General features: G+C 40.1%; 1 protein-coding gene and 1 long non-coding RNA gene across 5 annotated transcripts in view; one reads left to right on the top strand and one right to left on the bottom strand.

The window, feature by feature from the left end:
• The window catches only part of obsl1a (obscurin like cytoskeletal adaptor 1a), a 34296-nt gene extending 25495 nt beyond the window's left edge, over positions 1 to 8801 (top strand). For 2 of the 4 annotated variants that reach the window (XM_052140937.1, XM_052140938.1), the window contains 8 exons: positions 427 to 693; positions 924 to 1190; positions 2384 to 2496; positions 2580 to 2733; positions 5489 to 5650; positions 6275 to 6379; positions 6482 to 6748; positions 6865 to 8800. In XM_052140937.1, coding sequence (XP_051996897.1) covers positions 427 to 693; positions 924 to 1190; positions 2384 to 2496; positions 2580 to 2733; positions 5489 to 5650; positions 6275 to 6379; positions 6482 to 6748; positions 6865 to 7139 — 1610 coding nt within the window. In that variant the 3' untranslated portion in view covers positions 7140 to 8800. Of the gene's footprint in view, positions 1 to 426; positions 694 to 923; positions 1191 to 2383; positions 2497 to 2579; positions 2734 to 5488; positions 5651 to 6274; positions 6380 to 6481; positions 6749 to 6864 lie in introns of all 4 variants that reach the window. The other 2 variants (XM_052140936.1, XM_052140939.1) reach the window with 2 other exon arrangements.
• The window catches only part of LOC127654050 (uncharacterized), a 165180-nt gene that overhangs the window by 112354 nt on the left and 35243 nt on the right, over positions 1 to 17583 (bottom strand). The gene's annotated exons all lie outside the window — the stretch shown is intronic.

Here is a 17583-nt window from a genome sequence, read left to right on the forward strand (position 1 = left end):
GGAACGGCGCGACTTTGCTGCTGTTTCTGCATCGCATAATAAATAACACGATATGATTCATGTACTGTAGCGTCGGGATATGACTCTGTCATTCGGCAAATTCCACAAACTGTACCACTACAAACTACTTGTCGTTTACCATCGATCTTCTCACCTCCATTATATACTGTAGATATGTTGCTCTGTTTTCCTGTTAGCACTCAGCACCACCTCTCCACGGAGGAGGCCGTTTCACAGCTCACAAACACCCCTAATATAGATATAGATGTATAGATAAGACTGGAACACAACTACAAAGGTCAGCATTTTACATAGAACTGCATGGATTCTGCTAAACATCTCCTTTTCCTCCCTGAAAGAACATAATGCAAAGCATAATGGGTGAATAAATGTGGCCTCAACTCTATTCTTTTATATTTTACACAGAGGCACAGGTGTTGTTTACAAAGAGAATGGATGCAGTGATGGCTGAGGAGTTTGGGGAGGCTGTGTTAGAGACAGAAGTGAGCCTGGAGTCTGGGGAGGTGCAGTGGATAAGACAGGGGGTGGTGATCCAGCCAGGACCCCGACATAAACTGACCAAGAATGGCTGCAAATGCATCTTAACCATCACTAACCTCAGCCTGTCTGATCGAGGCACCTACCGCTGTGAGACCCTCCATGATCGCACACAAGTCAAACTCAATGTGGAGCGTAAGTAAACCACAGATGGCCAGATCAGTTTCAGTCACCTCCAGTTACTGGCAGTGATGCAGTAAGATGTTTGGATTTGATAATGCTGTAAGTTTAAGTGATGGCAAGTCTTATCGCTATTTTATGTTTTGACCCACTATGAGAAAGAAAATCAATGTCATTTCATGGTGTGGTCGATATTACACAGACGCATATTTATAATGCATTGTAAAGTTCTGCTACTCTTAAAGCAAGGAAGATCACCATACGTAAGGGGCTGATGGACACTGAGACATTTGAGAGAGAGACAGCATCCTTCGAGGTGGAGCTTTCTCATGCTGATGTGGAGGGTGTGTGGCAGAAAGATGGTCTGCGTGTCAAGCCTGGTAACACCCGCCGTGTTAGTTCTAACGGACGAGTACATGGTCTCACTCTCTCCAACCTCACGCTAGAGGATACGGGGAGCATTGTCTTCTCAGCAGAGGGTCTGAGATCTACTGCCAGGCTGCTAGTCAAAGGTGAGTATGTAAATGAGACAGAAAGCAGCAGACATGTATGCATGCTGATCAAATGAGGGGCTCAATGAATGCAAAAGACAATAAATACCCATAACACTGAAATCGAGATGGCTAATTGGTACTGCAGTTTGCCTGAATCTGAGCATAGTTGAGCCAAACAAAATCACTACTGGATTGAACTTTTTTGTTCACATTCAAATGAGCTTTTCAGTTTCCCACAAAATGATTGCCAGAAGGTTGCAGCTCTCCACCAGAGTTCAACTGCAGCAAACTTTGGAAACAATGGACCATTTTCCACTACTGGCAAACACTTCTATGGCAAACCTACAACAACAATGAAGAGTTTGGAGCAAAGCTCATTTGCATGTGAAATTAATGAGTTGCAAATTTGCAGCATGTTTTCCACATTGGTTTGCCAGAACTCTAGATTTTGTAAGAGTATTTTGTCGACATCCTCAGCTGTCAACTCTGTGAGTTTTCTGATGGTAATCATTTACATTTCCATTTATGCATTTGGCAGATGCTTTTATCTAAAGTGACTTACAGTGCACTTATTACAGGGACAATCCCCCCGGAGCAACCTGGAGTTAAGTGTCTTACTCAAGGACACAATGGGGATCAAACCAGCAACCTTCTGATTACCAGTTCTGTGCTTTAGCCCACTACACCACCACCAATCCATTTGGTGTAAAGACAGTTCAATGGAGCTCACAATCAGATTAAAACCATTCTATACATTTTGAATGAATGCCAGATGTTTCAGTATTTATAATAAAAACGTGACATGACAGTAATGTTTGTTATGTTGAGTCCTTTGATAAAGTCAAGCTAGTACCAAAACATTAATCAATTGGAATTCATAGGTTGTCACCAGGGCTGGACTGGGAAGAGAAACCAGCCCGGGATTTTACATTTTACATGGTGTTCGCTGCCCTTTTCTGCATATCGCGGCACAGTTTTGTGGTCAAACGTGGCGGCTCATTTCAGCTTATCACGGCCCATTCGGCACGTTTCACGGCCGATCCACCGGCCCGCTCGGTTCTCCCGATAGCCAGTCCGCCCCTGATCGGCCCCAAAATCCATCGGCCCACCGGAAAAATGCCCGGTATGCCAGATTACCAGTCCAGCCCTGATGTCACATAATTTACATACACAGCTATTTACTCAACATATATTATGCATTCATTTCTTAGAAACTCCAGTAATAATCATAAAGAAGCTGTCTGATGTCAGGTTTGAGGAGGGCTCTTCAGTCACTTTGGAGTGTGAGCTGTCTAGGCAAAATGTAGACGTCAAATGGCAGAAGGTACTGGTTACACATATTTAAACATGTAAGAGCCCAACAACACATTCCACTGAGACGCTTTCTATCTGTGGTTTGATTGCCAGAACGGTGTGGAGCTGAAATCCAATAAGACTTTGAGGATTTATTCCATGGGACACAAACGCTATTTACAGATCCTGGAGTGCAGCAGCTCTGACTCAGGCCTTTATACCTGTGACATTGGGGACCTCAGCACATTCTGCAAACTTGAGGTCTACGGTAAGTCCAAATTGCTTAGGTGTTCAGTTTTCATCACTTTCCCAGCTTCAAATAAATTTGAGAAAACTCATAGTCATAGAGTTCTACTTAGTTCCCACAAATGTAAGGGAATGATGTTAATAAAGCTAATTCTTAAAGGTGAAGTTCATCCCAAAACAGTCATTCTCTCATCATTTACTCATACTGTCACAAACTCGTATGACTTTCTGTCTTCTGCGGAGCACAAAGATGTTTTGAAGGATTTACAGTATGATGTAGGGTATGTAATCCATACGACTTGAGTGTCTTATGTCTTCTGAAGTGATACAGTTGCTTTGGGTGAGACCAACAGACCAAAGATTAAGCACTTATTCAAAAGGCCACATGAGTTAGCTGCAATCAGCTGATGGCTCCTCTGATTCATGATGTCGTCCATAGGCGTAGATTTAGGTCGGGATGATATGGACATGTCCCTATCAACTCTCAGAAAATTCCCTAACTCCCTAACTCTTCAGAAGCGGCAGATAAACGGTGTCGTCACGTGGCATCTGTTACTTTTCTCAGCGCTGTTCAGGATGCTCCAATCACAGTTGTTTGGACAATTGTTTTTTTTTTTATTTTAAGAGATTACATGGACGGATTTCCATTGATATTTTTCATCCAATCCTTGATTTAAACAAGCAAACATTTCACGTACAAAATGTTTCCTGTAAAAAACGAGTTTTGTAAGAAGCCCAATGGAGGATTCTGCTTTTCGGCGGGTAAACACCCTCTTGAGGAAGACACCTCACGATTGAACGATCGTGTCAGAGCAGGATTTTAAGATACTGTATAACTCCCAATAAATGTTTTATTTTGCACATTGGAGATGAACATCGGGATTTGAAAATAATGTTTGTCAATAAAATATTAGTGATAAAAAAAGGCTTACTTTAACCAAAAATGAAAATGATCCCATAATTGACTCATCCTCAAGCCATCCTAGGTGTATATGACTTTCTTCTTTCAGCCAAACACAATCGGAGTTATATAAAAAAAAGATCCGGCTCTTTAATCGGAATATCTCCAGGGGTTAATAAAGGCCTTCTGAAGCGATGCGTTTGTGTAAGAAACATATCCATATTTATAACTTTATAAACTATAATCACTGGCTTCCTGTAACGGCCGTCCACGTGTTCACTGGCTTCCTCTATCCTCCGCGCTTCTGCGTTCATCACTTCTCTCGCCGGAGCTCGTCTCTCTTGTGAGCGTGCGGACGGCCGTTACCGGAAGCCAGTGATTATAGTTTATAAAGTTATAAATATGGATATTTTACTTACATTGCTTCAGAAGGACTTTATTAACCCCCTGGAGCCGTATGGATTACTTCTATGATGGATGGATTACTTTTTTGTGCTTCAAAATGTAAGGTACCATTCACTCCCATTATAAAGCTTGGACGAGCCGGATATTTTTTATATAACTCTGATTGTGTTTGGCTGAAAGAAGAAAGTCATATACACCTAGGATGGCTTGAGGGTGAGTACATTTTCATTTTTGGGTGAACTATCCCTTTAATTGTAGGCTAAGCCTAAACCTACTTTTTCAGATAAAAGTGTAAGTATAAATAAGAAATAAGGGAAAAGATGATGTGGAAGTGAGATAACATGTAAACTGTTCATTTACCGTTTGTTAGGTTTGCATTTGTTTAATGCTGGATAAAGGATTTTACAGAATGTCACTGTATGTCCCTTGGATATTATATTCTCCAGGTAAATCTTCTTTAAAAAGAAAACATTTGATTTTGACCCATTAATCTCAGGTTTAGTTTGTGTACATAAGTCTGAACATACATCAAGCACATGGAAGTGTGTGAACGAGCTCCTCTCATGAGGAGTTACATTTTTGTATGTTTCTCAACAAAAGTGATGGTATCGCTTCAGGAGACATGGATTAAACAGCAGTAGTGATGTCTAGGGTACACTAGGCATATGCCATATGCCCACCTATCTTTCTTAGGATTTTTCCAGTATGCCCACGTATAATAAGTGATTATACGTATGGCCGTCAGAACAACGAGTAGGCTTTTGACCTGGAACATTAACTTTTGCATCTACTAACGTGACGCCAAAGCACCGTTGAGTGAATTGTCTGTGTGTTTTTAAAACTGTACAGAGATTCTCGCTAAACTCGCACAGAGCTGCGAGAATCGGGATCGCAACTGATGGCACGGGCAAGACAGACTAATGCGACTAATCTGATCCACCAATCAGAACACATGTCAGATGTGATTGGATATTTGCTAACCAATCATATTTTCCGTTTCAGTAAGGGACGGGACAGCGTCTCTGCAGTAACCATAATTTGTGCTGTACATTTATTTCCCTACTAAACATAAATATATACGTTTAAATGTAATGTAAATTCACAGTATGCCCTCCTCTTCAGACACTACTACACCACTGGGCATCCCGTGTAAATGATGAGAGGATTATCATTTTTGTGAGAACTTTTCCTTTAAATGCTGTGTATATTACGCAAAGGCTTACAGCAGTACTAAGACTCGATAAGGAATATTTTATAGAAGGCTTTCTTTCCAAGATAGGGGTATTGTGCTGTCAGATATTTTGATTTCCTTTTCCCTTGTTACTTCTAGGTTACTTCTAGGTCTCTTCACCTTTAAACCTTTGTAGTTCACTCACCCACATCACACACTACTGTATAACATCACTGTCAATACTGAAAAACTCTTTGTACCATTGATTAGCTTCTAATGTACTCAGAACATTGTTCTCAGAACGTGAATTAGAGATCATAACTGGCTTGAAGGATCTCTGCATAAAGGAGGACCAGAATGCCGTCTTTATGTGTGAGCTGTCTATGGAAGACATGCCTGGAGAATGGTACAAAGATGGCAACAAGATCCGTCCTACTTCTACCATCAAGACTCGTAGAGAAGGTGAGGAACCTAAACTCATTTTGTGAATATTTATATAATGTATTGTGGCAGGGCGGATGGCGGGGCCGTGATTATACACACCCGGTCCCTTATCAGGCTAATTAAGCCTCCGAGAGGGATAAAGGCCGATGACAGACGGTGGTGTGACGAGAGAGAGATAGTTTACGGACATGTCTGTCACGTGTGTGTGTGTTTTATCTTTTAAGTTTATCATAAAAATATTATTTATCTCGTCAAGCCGGTTCTCGCCTCCTCCTTTTCATTGCTGCTTTACACTGGTGCCGAAATCCGGGAAGGAGGAGGGATACACCGTAGTAGAGTTCTCGCCATGTCCGTCGAATGACTGTCTCTCTCTTGTCGCACCACCATCTGTCATCTGCCTTTATCCCTCTCGGAGGCTTAATTAGCCTGATAAGGGACCGGGTGTGTATAATCACGACCCGGCCCCGCCCTCCACCCTACCACATGTATATACATTTTATCTATATATTTATCTTTCTTTATTTTCTCTAATGAGGAAGCATCAGACATAATTAGAAAAGTTAACAAGTCACAAGAACACAAGGATCAGAGATAATTCCACGCGTCGTTCCAATCTGATCTTTTTCTTTTTCTTTTATATAGGCACAAAGCACTTCCTGCTTATTTGCGATGTGAAGGCAGAGGATTCTGGAGAGATTAAGTTTGTTTCCAAACAAGTGGAATCAGTTGCTTATCTTGATGTTGAAGGTGCTGTCTGAACAACAAACTTAAACTGAATACAACTCGTAATTTTATAACGATTTTCTATTTTATCCTACCAAAAATCTTGGTTCAACTTCTATTTTATAGAGCTCCCTGCAAGCATTGTCCGTCCCCTCAGGGACCGCACGGCACTGGAGAATCATCGAGTGATTCTGGAATGCACTGTTTCATCCCCACGCTGTGATGTCACCTGGTACAAAGAAGACGTGGAGCTTGAATCCACAGAACACAAGGAGATAATAAAAGAGGGCTGTTACCACAAACTGGTCATTCACCAGGTGGCGCTGGAGGACGAAGGAACCTACAGTATTGAGGTTGGAGAGCTGACATCTGCAGCCAAGCTGATGGTGGAAGGTAAACAAATGCTAGTAGTTTATGATTGACAAATATAAAAATAGATAGATTGTTTTTGTATTGATGTATTGCAATTAGGGCCTAAGTTCCACCTTTCCTGCTCTATGTCCTCACAGCCCAGTCTATCCTAGTGGTGAAGTGTCTAGAGGACGTGGAGGTAAAGACTCCGGAACCAGCTTGCTTCCAGTGTGAAATGTCCATGATCCTCATAAAGCCCCCCATCTGGACTTTAAATGGGGAGACCCTGCAGTCAGGACCCAACATCAGACTGGAGAGCCATGGAAATGTCCACAAACTGACATTCAAAAACACTACCTCCGATATGAGTGGGACAGTCAAGTTTAGCACAGGGAAAGCCAAGACAAGTGCGAAACTGACAGTGCTGCAGTGAATTATGCAAGGCTATGTACTTAAGGACAAAACAATAGAGAGAAAAACATTACATATGATCATATCCAATTACAGTAATTGAAGTAATGCTCTTTACATTTTGACCTCATGTTGACTACAGTGGGGCTAGAACAGTAATTGGAAGTTTGAGAAAAATGCTGTAATGTAAAACTGAGGATTTGAGGTAAATCTAATTGTATGGGTTTGTTAGCTAGATGTGAACAGAATGTAACAGGGAATGAATGTCATTGTAAACTTTAGATAGACATGGAAGTGTTATGGACATGCACAATGGTTAAAACAAGAGGGTACTCTTTATTTAGCTCAAATTTGTTTTCTTTTTTATTAAATCTATGGAATCATGAATAGATGAAATACAACTCAAGTCAATAAAGAGTAAAAAAGTATGTTGTGTCTCATGTGAATGAAACACTTTTGTATAGCATATATGATCTGAGTGAAAGTAATTTGTTAATTTGTATAGGTAAAGTTTAGAATGAAATATTTTGTTAAATTAAGTGTAGTTAATCAAGGTCACTAAATTCAAAGCTATATGTTATTTGAAACTCTTTTTATGGTAATACTGGTCTAACACCTGAACCAATGTGACGTCCCATAAATCAGTCAGGCTTCAAAAGTGGGAGAGACTTGAGTCGCTAAGACGGGCGAAAACTGAATCCAGATCATCCGTCCTGATTCTGCTGGACTTTCTGCAGCCTTTGACCCAGTCAACCATCAGATCCTTCTCTCCACCCTCTCCACCCTCTCCTTGCTGGGTATCACAGGAATTGTGCTTGACTGGTTTAATTCCTATCTCTCAGGTCGGTCCTTCAAATGAGCCTGGAGAGGGGAGGTATTCAAGCCACATAAGCTACTTACTGGGGTACCTCAGGGTTTGGTGCTTGGGCCACTTCTCTTCTCCATATACACAACATCACTGGGACCCATCATCCAGGCACATGGTTTCTCACTGCTACGCTGATGATGCAACTCTACTTGTCTTTCCAGGCCAATGACACCACAGTGACCGCTCGAATCTCTGCATGTCTGGCAGACATCTCAGCCTGGATGAAGGATCACCACCTTCAACTCAACCAAGACTGAACTCCTCGTCTTTCCAGCCAACCCTGCTGTTGAACACAACATCACCATGCAGCTGGGTACAACTACAGTAACACCTTCCAAAACAGTCAGAAATCTAGGGGTAACATCAATAATAAGCTAAATTTCACAGACCACATCTCAAAGACTGCAAGATCATTTAGATTCTACAATATCATGAAGATGAGACCCTTTCCTCTCTGTACATGCCACACAACTGCTCATTCAGTCACGTGTCATAACTAGACTGGACTACTGTAACGCTCTCATTGCAGAACTCGCTGCATGTGCTATTAGACCTCTCCAAATGATCCAGAATGCAGCAGCACGTCTGGTCTTTAATGAACCAAAGAGAGCACATGTTACACCCCTCCTTGTCTCTCTCCACTGGCTGCCGGTTGATGCACGTATTAAATTCAAGGCTCTGATGCTGCATACAGAACAGTCACTGGGTCTGCTCCAACATACCTAAAGATGATTCGCTTATGTTTTCCTCTTTTGTAAGTTGCTTTGGATAAAAACGTGAATAAATACAACACAAAACTAGGGTCAAACATCAAAATCTTTATTTCTTCAACAATTAACATTTTATTTGGATTTCTGCAGAAAGAATACTGGAAACGTATACTCTGGAGAAAACACATCACTGGAAAGCAAATATAGGTACATTTTATCACAGTACCCATACCCAGTGTTTTCAAAAAGAACAACTGCAAAAACTTTATACCTACCATACACTGGCGGCCAAAAGTTTGGAATAATGTTCAGATTTTGCTGTTTTGGACGTAAATTGGTACTTTAATTCACCAAAGTGGCATTCAACTGATCAAAGTATATTCAGGACATTACTGATGTATAAAACACCATCACTATTTGAAAAAGTAATTTTTGATCAAATCTAGACAGCAGCATCACTCCAACACCTAATCCTCGAGTAATCATGATAAACTGATCATTTGATACTAGAAAATCACTTTCCATTATATCAAACACAGCTGAAAGATATTTGGTTCATTAAATGAAGCTGAACGTTGTCTTTGTGTTTGTGTTTGTGTTTGAGTTGGCACAGTGTGTAATAGACTGACATGTCTGAAGGTCAATATGAGGTCACAAATGGCCAAACAGAAACAGATTTCTCTAGAAACTCGTCAGTCAATCATTGTTTTGAGGAATGAATGATATATAATGCTGGAAATTGCCAAAAACTGCAGATTTAATACAAAGGTGTAACTACAGTCTTCAAAGACAAAGCACAACTATCTCTAACAAGGACAGGAAGAGATGTGGAAGATGTGCAACTAAACAAGAGGAACATCAGAGTCTCTAGTTTGAGACGCCTCACATGTCCTCCGCTGACAGCTTCATTGAATTCTACCCGCTCAACACCAGTTTCATGTACAACAGTAAAGAGAAGACTCTTATGGGAGGAATTGCAAAGACACTTTTGAAACAGAAAAACAAAAAGAAAAGGTTTGAGTGGGCAAAGAAACACAGACATTGGACAACAGATAATTGGAAAAGAGTGTTACGGATCTGAACCCCATTGAGCTTTTGTGGGATCAGCTGGACTGTAAGATGTGTGAGAAGTGCCTGACAAGACAGACACATCTATAACAAGTGCTACAGGAAGTGTGGGGTGAAAGGTCAAGTGCTACAGGAAGTGTGGGGTGAAAGGGCAAGTGCTACAGGAAGTGTGGGGTGAAAGGTCAAGTGCTACAGGAAGTGTGGGGTGAAAGGTCACTGGAATATCTGGACAAACTGACCGCTACAATAAAAAGGATCTGCAAAACTGTCATTGCTGCACATGGAGGATTATTTGATGAGAAAGTAGTTTAAGAAGTTCTGAACATGTTTTTCAAATTGTAATAGTAATTTTTCACATTATTAATGTCCTGAATATACATTATGATCAGTTTAATGCCACTTTGGTGAATAAAAGTACCAATTTCTTTCCATAAGAGCAAAATATGTACATTATTCCAAACTTTTGGCCGCCAGTGTGTGTTTGGATTGGAAAAGTAAGATCTAACACAGGAATTAAAATGTGAACAAAATAATTCTACCAGCTTTACACAGTTGAAGTGAAATAATGAACAGACGAAGAAGAGAAGTGTTTACATTCATGTTTTCACAAACAATCAACTTTGAAAAATAATTCAGATTTTTGCTGAAAGTGAATGTATCACCAGAAGCAGTTTACATAAGGACAAAATTAAGAAGAGTGATCTTATGAGAATTCGTATGTACTCTTACGTAAAGTTTGGTTCTAGCAAATGTACATTTGCTTACATTAGTATAGACTCTGAAACATACAAAATTGACATATTAACAGCATCTATCAAATTTGTCATATTAACACCTTTAAAAACATGTAAGTAAATATAATGGTATATACAAGTGTCCACGTATACTGACTGAACCATTAAATGTTGAATTCATGGAATTAATCAGTTCATTTCAATGCATTTATAATCAATGAGATTAGATAAATGTTAAATGCCATCACAATTATGTCACACAGTTGATGCATTTACCTAAAACGACATCATAATGGTTTCATTCTGTTCCGTAATTCCCAAGGACATTCCCACGGATTATATCACTTTAACCATGGCTAAACTTGAAAAGGTTCAAATTAATATAAATTCTGAAATCATTAAATCATTCATTAAGCATTTATTTTTTATTTTGTTTGCCATAAGACACAAAAAGGAGTTTTCTGAAACTTTAAATAAATAAATTATAAAATTAACACATTTGGTTTGTGCACTATAACGCCCGTTTCACACATACTCCGTTTGCAGTGCGTATGCGGTGCGTATTTTTTTCTGTACCCATGTTAACAGGTTAGAGCTTTTACACTGCACGCGGATGCAGTCCGTCGTTCCGTTCCAGTTGTGGTGTGTGTACAGCAGTGCAGCGATCGTTTACGGACCGAGTCTACTTTTGATGTGCTGCACCGCACTGAATTAAAGTGGCAGCGCATTGTTCACATTAAAATAGACATCGATTGACAAGAAACTGTAATAATTTCATCATATACGCATAATTTCAATTAATGTGTTCTACAGTTACTAAATTACAGGGTCAAGAAAAACAAAAAAGTATGATTATAGTCCCAAAAGTTGCAAAATGCCATCATATATGATTTTTTTACCCTAAAAAAGACAGAGTGAACCCAAATGCGTCTCATTCTTCTCCTTATTGCAACAGATATAGCACGATAGCTTTTCTTCTGTCAACAACTCGAACTACATGTAAAACAAAGAATCACAATAGAGAATAATAACAATAATTTTCATACTGTTTCAATGTCTTAAACAATCTCAGAGTTAACGTTTGGATTTAAAATCAAAATTAATTACACATTTTTGATTTTGTGGCACACAGAAACTGCGGATCAGTAGCGCACTACAAACGCAGCATATGTGAAAGCACTATAGCGCGTGCTGCTCCTGTACCGTATACGCACCTCACACGGAGTATGTGTGAAACGGGCGTTATCCTCATGATTATCCAACTCAAAGTTCAGCACTTGGCCAACTTCTTTGACAACTATCCATGCATCAGTTAGGGAACTCTCCAATGGAATTCCCAGTCCTTAAAGACTCTTTAACTTTAATTATTTATTCACTGACTGATTGAATCTCTGTTAGGTTAGAACGGCTGGCGATGGAGGCCCATGCTGGTAGACTCTCAGAAGGATCTTGTGTTTTGTTGCTGAAATGTCTAGGCTGGTGCTCCTGCAGGTTTTCTTTGAGCCATGTGGTAGTGAAAGTCAAGGTCTGTTGACACAGCTTCATTAGATAGCCTATAGACGTTATTCACGCTAGCGCCATCTTTGATTTTTAATGGAAATGACAACAAGGCTGTGAGGGAAAGACTTACAGTCTCTTCAATGGGCTGTACTCCAGTTTAAAGTGTTTTCTAATCATTCTACAATCAAAACATTGATAAAATATCTGTCCAAGCACATTCAGTATACACAGAACTCCAGACAACATGAGTTGTGGAAGATCAGATGTGATCTAAGATCTTTATACAGCTTTATACGGTTTGTGCCATTGAAGAGACCGTGAGTCTTTAGCCGTGTTCCCAACGACACACTATGCACTTATAAAGTATACCATGCACTCAGCCATATAGTGTATGCATTTTCAAAGTGTAGTATCATCCCAAATGGAACACTTAATGTTTTTTACTTCACGGAGGCGGCATTTCAAATGCACCTGATGTGTTGCCGCTAGCTTTAGCGCATTAGCCAACCTCAGTTTAACACTTGCAACGTACATTTTCACACAGCTTGGGGTGATGGAAAGCATTCAACTCACATTTGTAAGGTGCTGTATCCACTGAAGTTTCGCCAGCGGTTACATTCTTCATTATTTACAACTGTTTTGTCAGACCAGCAGTCCCACATCCGACCTGAATGAATCGCAGCATATGAATCCCGAAGCCATGCATTAGTGAAGCAGTCTTTAATGGGGGTATGGGACCTAAAGAAAAGAACATAAATGAAGACCAAATTACTGCAACATTCATCTAGCTCCTTATTTCTTTTCAATTCAAAAGCATGCTTGTTTATTTATATAACAACGCAAAAGCTAAAAGATGCCAAAAGCAAAGCAAGGCTAAAGGCAGACCACCTATCCTGGAATTCATATTCACCATGGATATCCATTTAGCATCTTTTCTTTAAAAACAAAAAGGCATTTGGGACTGTAACAGAAATGGTATTCTCAGGGCAAATGGAGGAGTCAGGAGGCAGCGAAAACAGTCAACATGGGTATTTTATTACTCATCAGCTTCGTTCACAGGTCTCAAACAAAAAGGGTCCTCTGTGGCCAAATAATCAGGAAGATTTCTCTCTGGTTCCTCTCTTTCTGTGACTGATGCTCTGTGTCTGCCTTTTCAGGTCTCCCTCCACCATCACTATAATAAGAGATAGATGTTAATGATAATGACAGCCCAGGTGACGAGCCTCACCACTCTCCCTCTCCCGCAGTCACTCACACGACCACCCCCCATCCACACATACCCCCACCACCCAAGTTGGCAGGCCAGGGGAACATCCGGCCTGCCATTTTCCTAAATTTCCACAATATGCAAAACATATCGTAATTGGGGAAGTAAAGAACAACAGTTCACATATTTTGCTTATATAGACAAGCACAATTACGAACAATGAGGCAGAAATGTAAAGTGCAAGTTTGTTTCCTCAGTCACAGTCTTGATGCAAAGGTGCGCGAGTAATCTCAGATGGCCTCTGGAAAACATTGGCTATAATTATAGTCATTATAATTGATGCATCAAGTTTCAGCATAATCTTGATTAATTTTTACACCCCTCTATAATATTAAGCATAAAAAATGTTGATTTAATTTAGGTGTGTAAGGTTTCATTTTGGGTGCATTTACACACCCTGGAACAGGGGCACCTCAGCCCCTAGAGCAGCCCCTCTGCACGTGCCTGGCCTAAACCTACATTCAATGTTTTGGTGTTGACAGAATGACTGATTCTGTTGATAGATTGACTTTACTGTTGTTTTGTAAGAAATCGGATGCATGTGCCATCCAGAAAGTAGCAAATGTAATACAAATAATTCATTAATTTAGACATACTTTATAAACACTGTATGCTAAATTTCTGAATTCCCTGTAAAGCCACTTTGAAATAATATGTATTATGAAATGCACTATTAAAATAAATGTAATTGATAATAAATGAATGTACACATTACTTAACAAAATACTTTTTTCCTCTTAAGGGAGGACATGGACATCCTGCAAAGATACGCATAAGAAAGTGGATTGCAGGCAGGAAAAATTCAGGGCAGAAGAAAATCGAATTACAATTAATTTACAGTAAATGCATTGTTTTTTAATTTTCAGTCGGCATCATTTCCTCACGCGATTCTGAACTGCAGTTTACAATCACTGTCATAATGTATCGACCATGCATAGGTGACAAATAAGAGAGTTACACCTAATTGCCAATGTGGCAGTATCAATTTTTGATCCGCGTGTCAGAGACCCGGGTTCAGTTCTTGACCTCAAGAATTAAATATGGCAACCAAAAGCTGGGGGGGGAAAAAAGAGGTTGACAATAGCAGAAACAAGATTTCTAAATATTACTTGCAAGTCATTAAACTTTCAGCTCTTAGCCTACTCTATCTGTTATCAGAGTCAGAACGAGTGTGCCCATTGTACAAAGGGGTCACGGTTTGTGCCTGGCAGGCAGCAGATGCCCTAACCTAATCCTAACCATATGAAGCCTGTAAGGCAGAGTAGCCGGCCAGGATCAATGTTTGGCACCTTTCTCCCATCACATATTAATTAATTAGCACAATGGTCTTCATTGGTTCATTCTCAGTTCAGTTTGAATCAAGACAGCTGACTCGTGCTTAATTTAGAGCGATTTATTACCCAGTAAAACTGTGACGGAATTACAGGCTACTCTACAGAACACAAATAGTGCTGGATAAAGTGGAATATTTACCTCCAAACAACTGAAACCAACAGCACATATTTTCATTTGCCATTGAAGAAGAAAGTCTTTATTAAACTCAACCGTTGAATGTGCAGCTTTTAAAGAATCCTCTGCAGGTAAAGACATTTCAACCAAGACAGAACACGAAAAAGATGCGTGATATTACACGGTCTTGACAATATATGTTCCGTGGTTGGACTATATGGTATTCTTTGTACCTTGTACCAGTGACGTGCACAGACCTTAGCAGGGACAGGTACGGAAGGATGAAAAAGGGCACTGATTTTTATTTCTTTATTTTTTATATATTAGAGTTATAATTACATATTCTCCTTCTTTCATCTGCTCCTGTTAGGGGTCACCACAGCGGACCATTTGTGATCTGCATATTTGACATGACACAGGTTTTACACCAGATGTCCTTCCTGACACAACTCCCAGAGGCAATTTAGAGCGTCCAATTCACTTAACCTGCATGTTTTTGGACTTGTGGGGGAAAACGAAGCACCTGGAGGATTATGTTCTGAGGCCTATTCTGTTATATTTCTCACAAAAACAACATGGTATTGCAGTTGTTAATTTATTTATTTTCAGACATGGTGTGTGATATTCCATGTTTTTTACATGTTTCGTAATAAATGACCTTGGAGTACCATGACAGTATCATGAGATATGACTATAATAATCATTCAGTGCCATGGTATTACCCTTTTAACAGCAGTGTCTTTTATGTTAGGGCTCTAACAAAGACCTTTTGTTCTTGTCTCATCATTCTTTTCACTTTCTCAAACCTCTGCTTCCTTTTATCTGACCTGATACCTGTGGTAATGGCACTTGTTCCGGGACAAATCCAAACCATTTTTTGCACCCTTTAAGGGCACTGCAGCGGGAAGGGACGTAATATGAAAGATCAATAAAATGAAATGAGAAAAGGACTCTTTTCTCAAAGGGCCCTTCCACAAGACTGTTAGCAAAGGGTACATTCTTACAGTAATGCCATGTTTCCTTCAGAGTACCCACTTCATAGGCTCTGCACTTCAGAGTGAGTATAGGGCATAGGGAGGATCATTGCGATTAGAATCTGCCCCCAATCTCCTCAAGCGTGCGCTCTTAAAGGCACATCCGCTTAATTTTCTTTAATACGCCCTCGATTTAACACATTCATTTCATTATTTTCTCACGCCCCTGCTGCCCCCGTTCTGTGCACAGCCTTGGAATACTATAAATTATACATTTGAAGTCACAAGTTTACATTCACCTGACATTTAATGGTAGAAAACATTCCCTGTCTTAGGTCAGTTCGGATCACTTCTTTATTTTAAGAATGTGAAATGTCAGAATAATAGTAGAGAGAATGATTTAATTCAGCTTTTATTCCTTTCATCACATTCCCAGTGGGTCAGAATTTTACACACCCTTTGTTAGTATTTGGCAGCATTGCCTTTAAATTGTTTAATTTGGGTCAAATGTTTTGGGTTTCCTTCCACAAGCTTCACAATAAGTTGCTGGAATTTTGTCCCATTCTTCCAGACAGAACTGGAGTAACTGAGTCAGGTTTGTCGGCCTCCTTGCTTCAGGACTTTGTGATGCCACTCCAATATCTTGACTTTGTTGTCCTTAAGCCATTTAACCACAACTCTGCAGGTGTGCTTGGGGTCATTGTCCATTTGGAAGACCCATTTGTGACCAAGCTTTTACTTCCTGTCTGATGTCTTGAGATGTTGCTTCAATATATCCACATAATGTTCCTTCCTCATGATGTCATCATCTATTTAGTGAAGTGCTCCAGTCCCTCCTGCAGCACCCCCACAACATGATGCTGCACCCCCATGCTTCACGGTTGGGATGCTGTTCTTCACCCTTTCCCCTCCAAACATAACGATGGTCATTATGGACAAACGGTTCAATGTTGTTTCATCAGATCAGAGGACATTTCTCCAGAAAGTCAGATCTTTGTCCCCATGTGCACTTGCAAACTGTAGTCTGGCTTTATTATGGTGGTTTTGGAGCAGCGGCTTCTTCCTTGCTGAGCCTTTCAGGTGATGTCCATATAGGACTGGTTTTGCTGTGGATCTAGATACTCGTCCACCTGTTTCCTCCAGCATCTTCACAAGCTCCTTTGCTGTTGTTCTGGGATTGATTTGCACTTTTCACACAAACTACGTTCATCTCTAGGAGACAGAATGCGTCTGCTTCCTGAGCGGTGTGATGACTGTGTGGTCACATGGTGTTTATACTTGTGTACTATTGATGTACAGATGAACGTGACACCTTCAGGCACAAGATGCAAAAAATGTACCATATGCCCAATCAGTCACTCTGGCACATGCCTTTATTGCCTTACTGATCTGATGTATTTATCAACCGACTAACAAAATCCCTGTACTGACAGTATTACCAGTATGGATTAATTTTATGTGAATTTATGACAGTATGTTTACATTATACATTATACAGTATACCCCCTTTTTTTAAATGTGCCCCCTCATTTTACGTCACTGCCTCTCTAATCTTAACAGTCTAGATCCGGGCTTGTTACCCAGCCACAAAATTAAACCAATAAATGCCAATAAATGCAATCATCATTTGAAGTCTGTTTGAAGTCTGAATTAAACATGATAATGAGATTAAAACACTGAATTCAGCAGAAACTTGAGCATTTTTATTATCAGATTTTGAAGGGCTTATGACAGAGATCACTGCTTACAGGTCAGAATGATTGGCTGCCACCTGGCTTTTTTGCCTCTCATCTGAATTAACATCTTTATCAACTTTTTGACGCTCTTGGCTGCTCTCAATGCTTGTCCTGTTGCCGCTGATAATCCCCCTTTGTAATGTGGCACATGGCACCCAAA

This window comes from Xyrauchen texanus, chromosome 13, assembly GCF_025860055.1.
Source record: "Xyrauchen texanus isolate HMW12.3.18 chromosome 13, RBS_HiC_50CHRs, whole genome shotgun sequence".
Lineage (NCBI taxonomy): Eukaryota > Metazoa > Chordata > Actinopteri > Cypriniformes > Catostomidae > Xyrauchen > Xyrauchen texanus.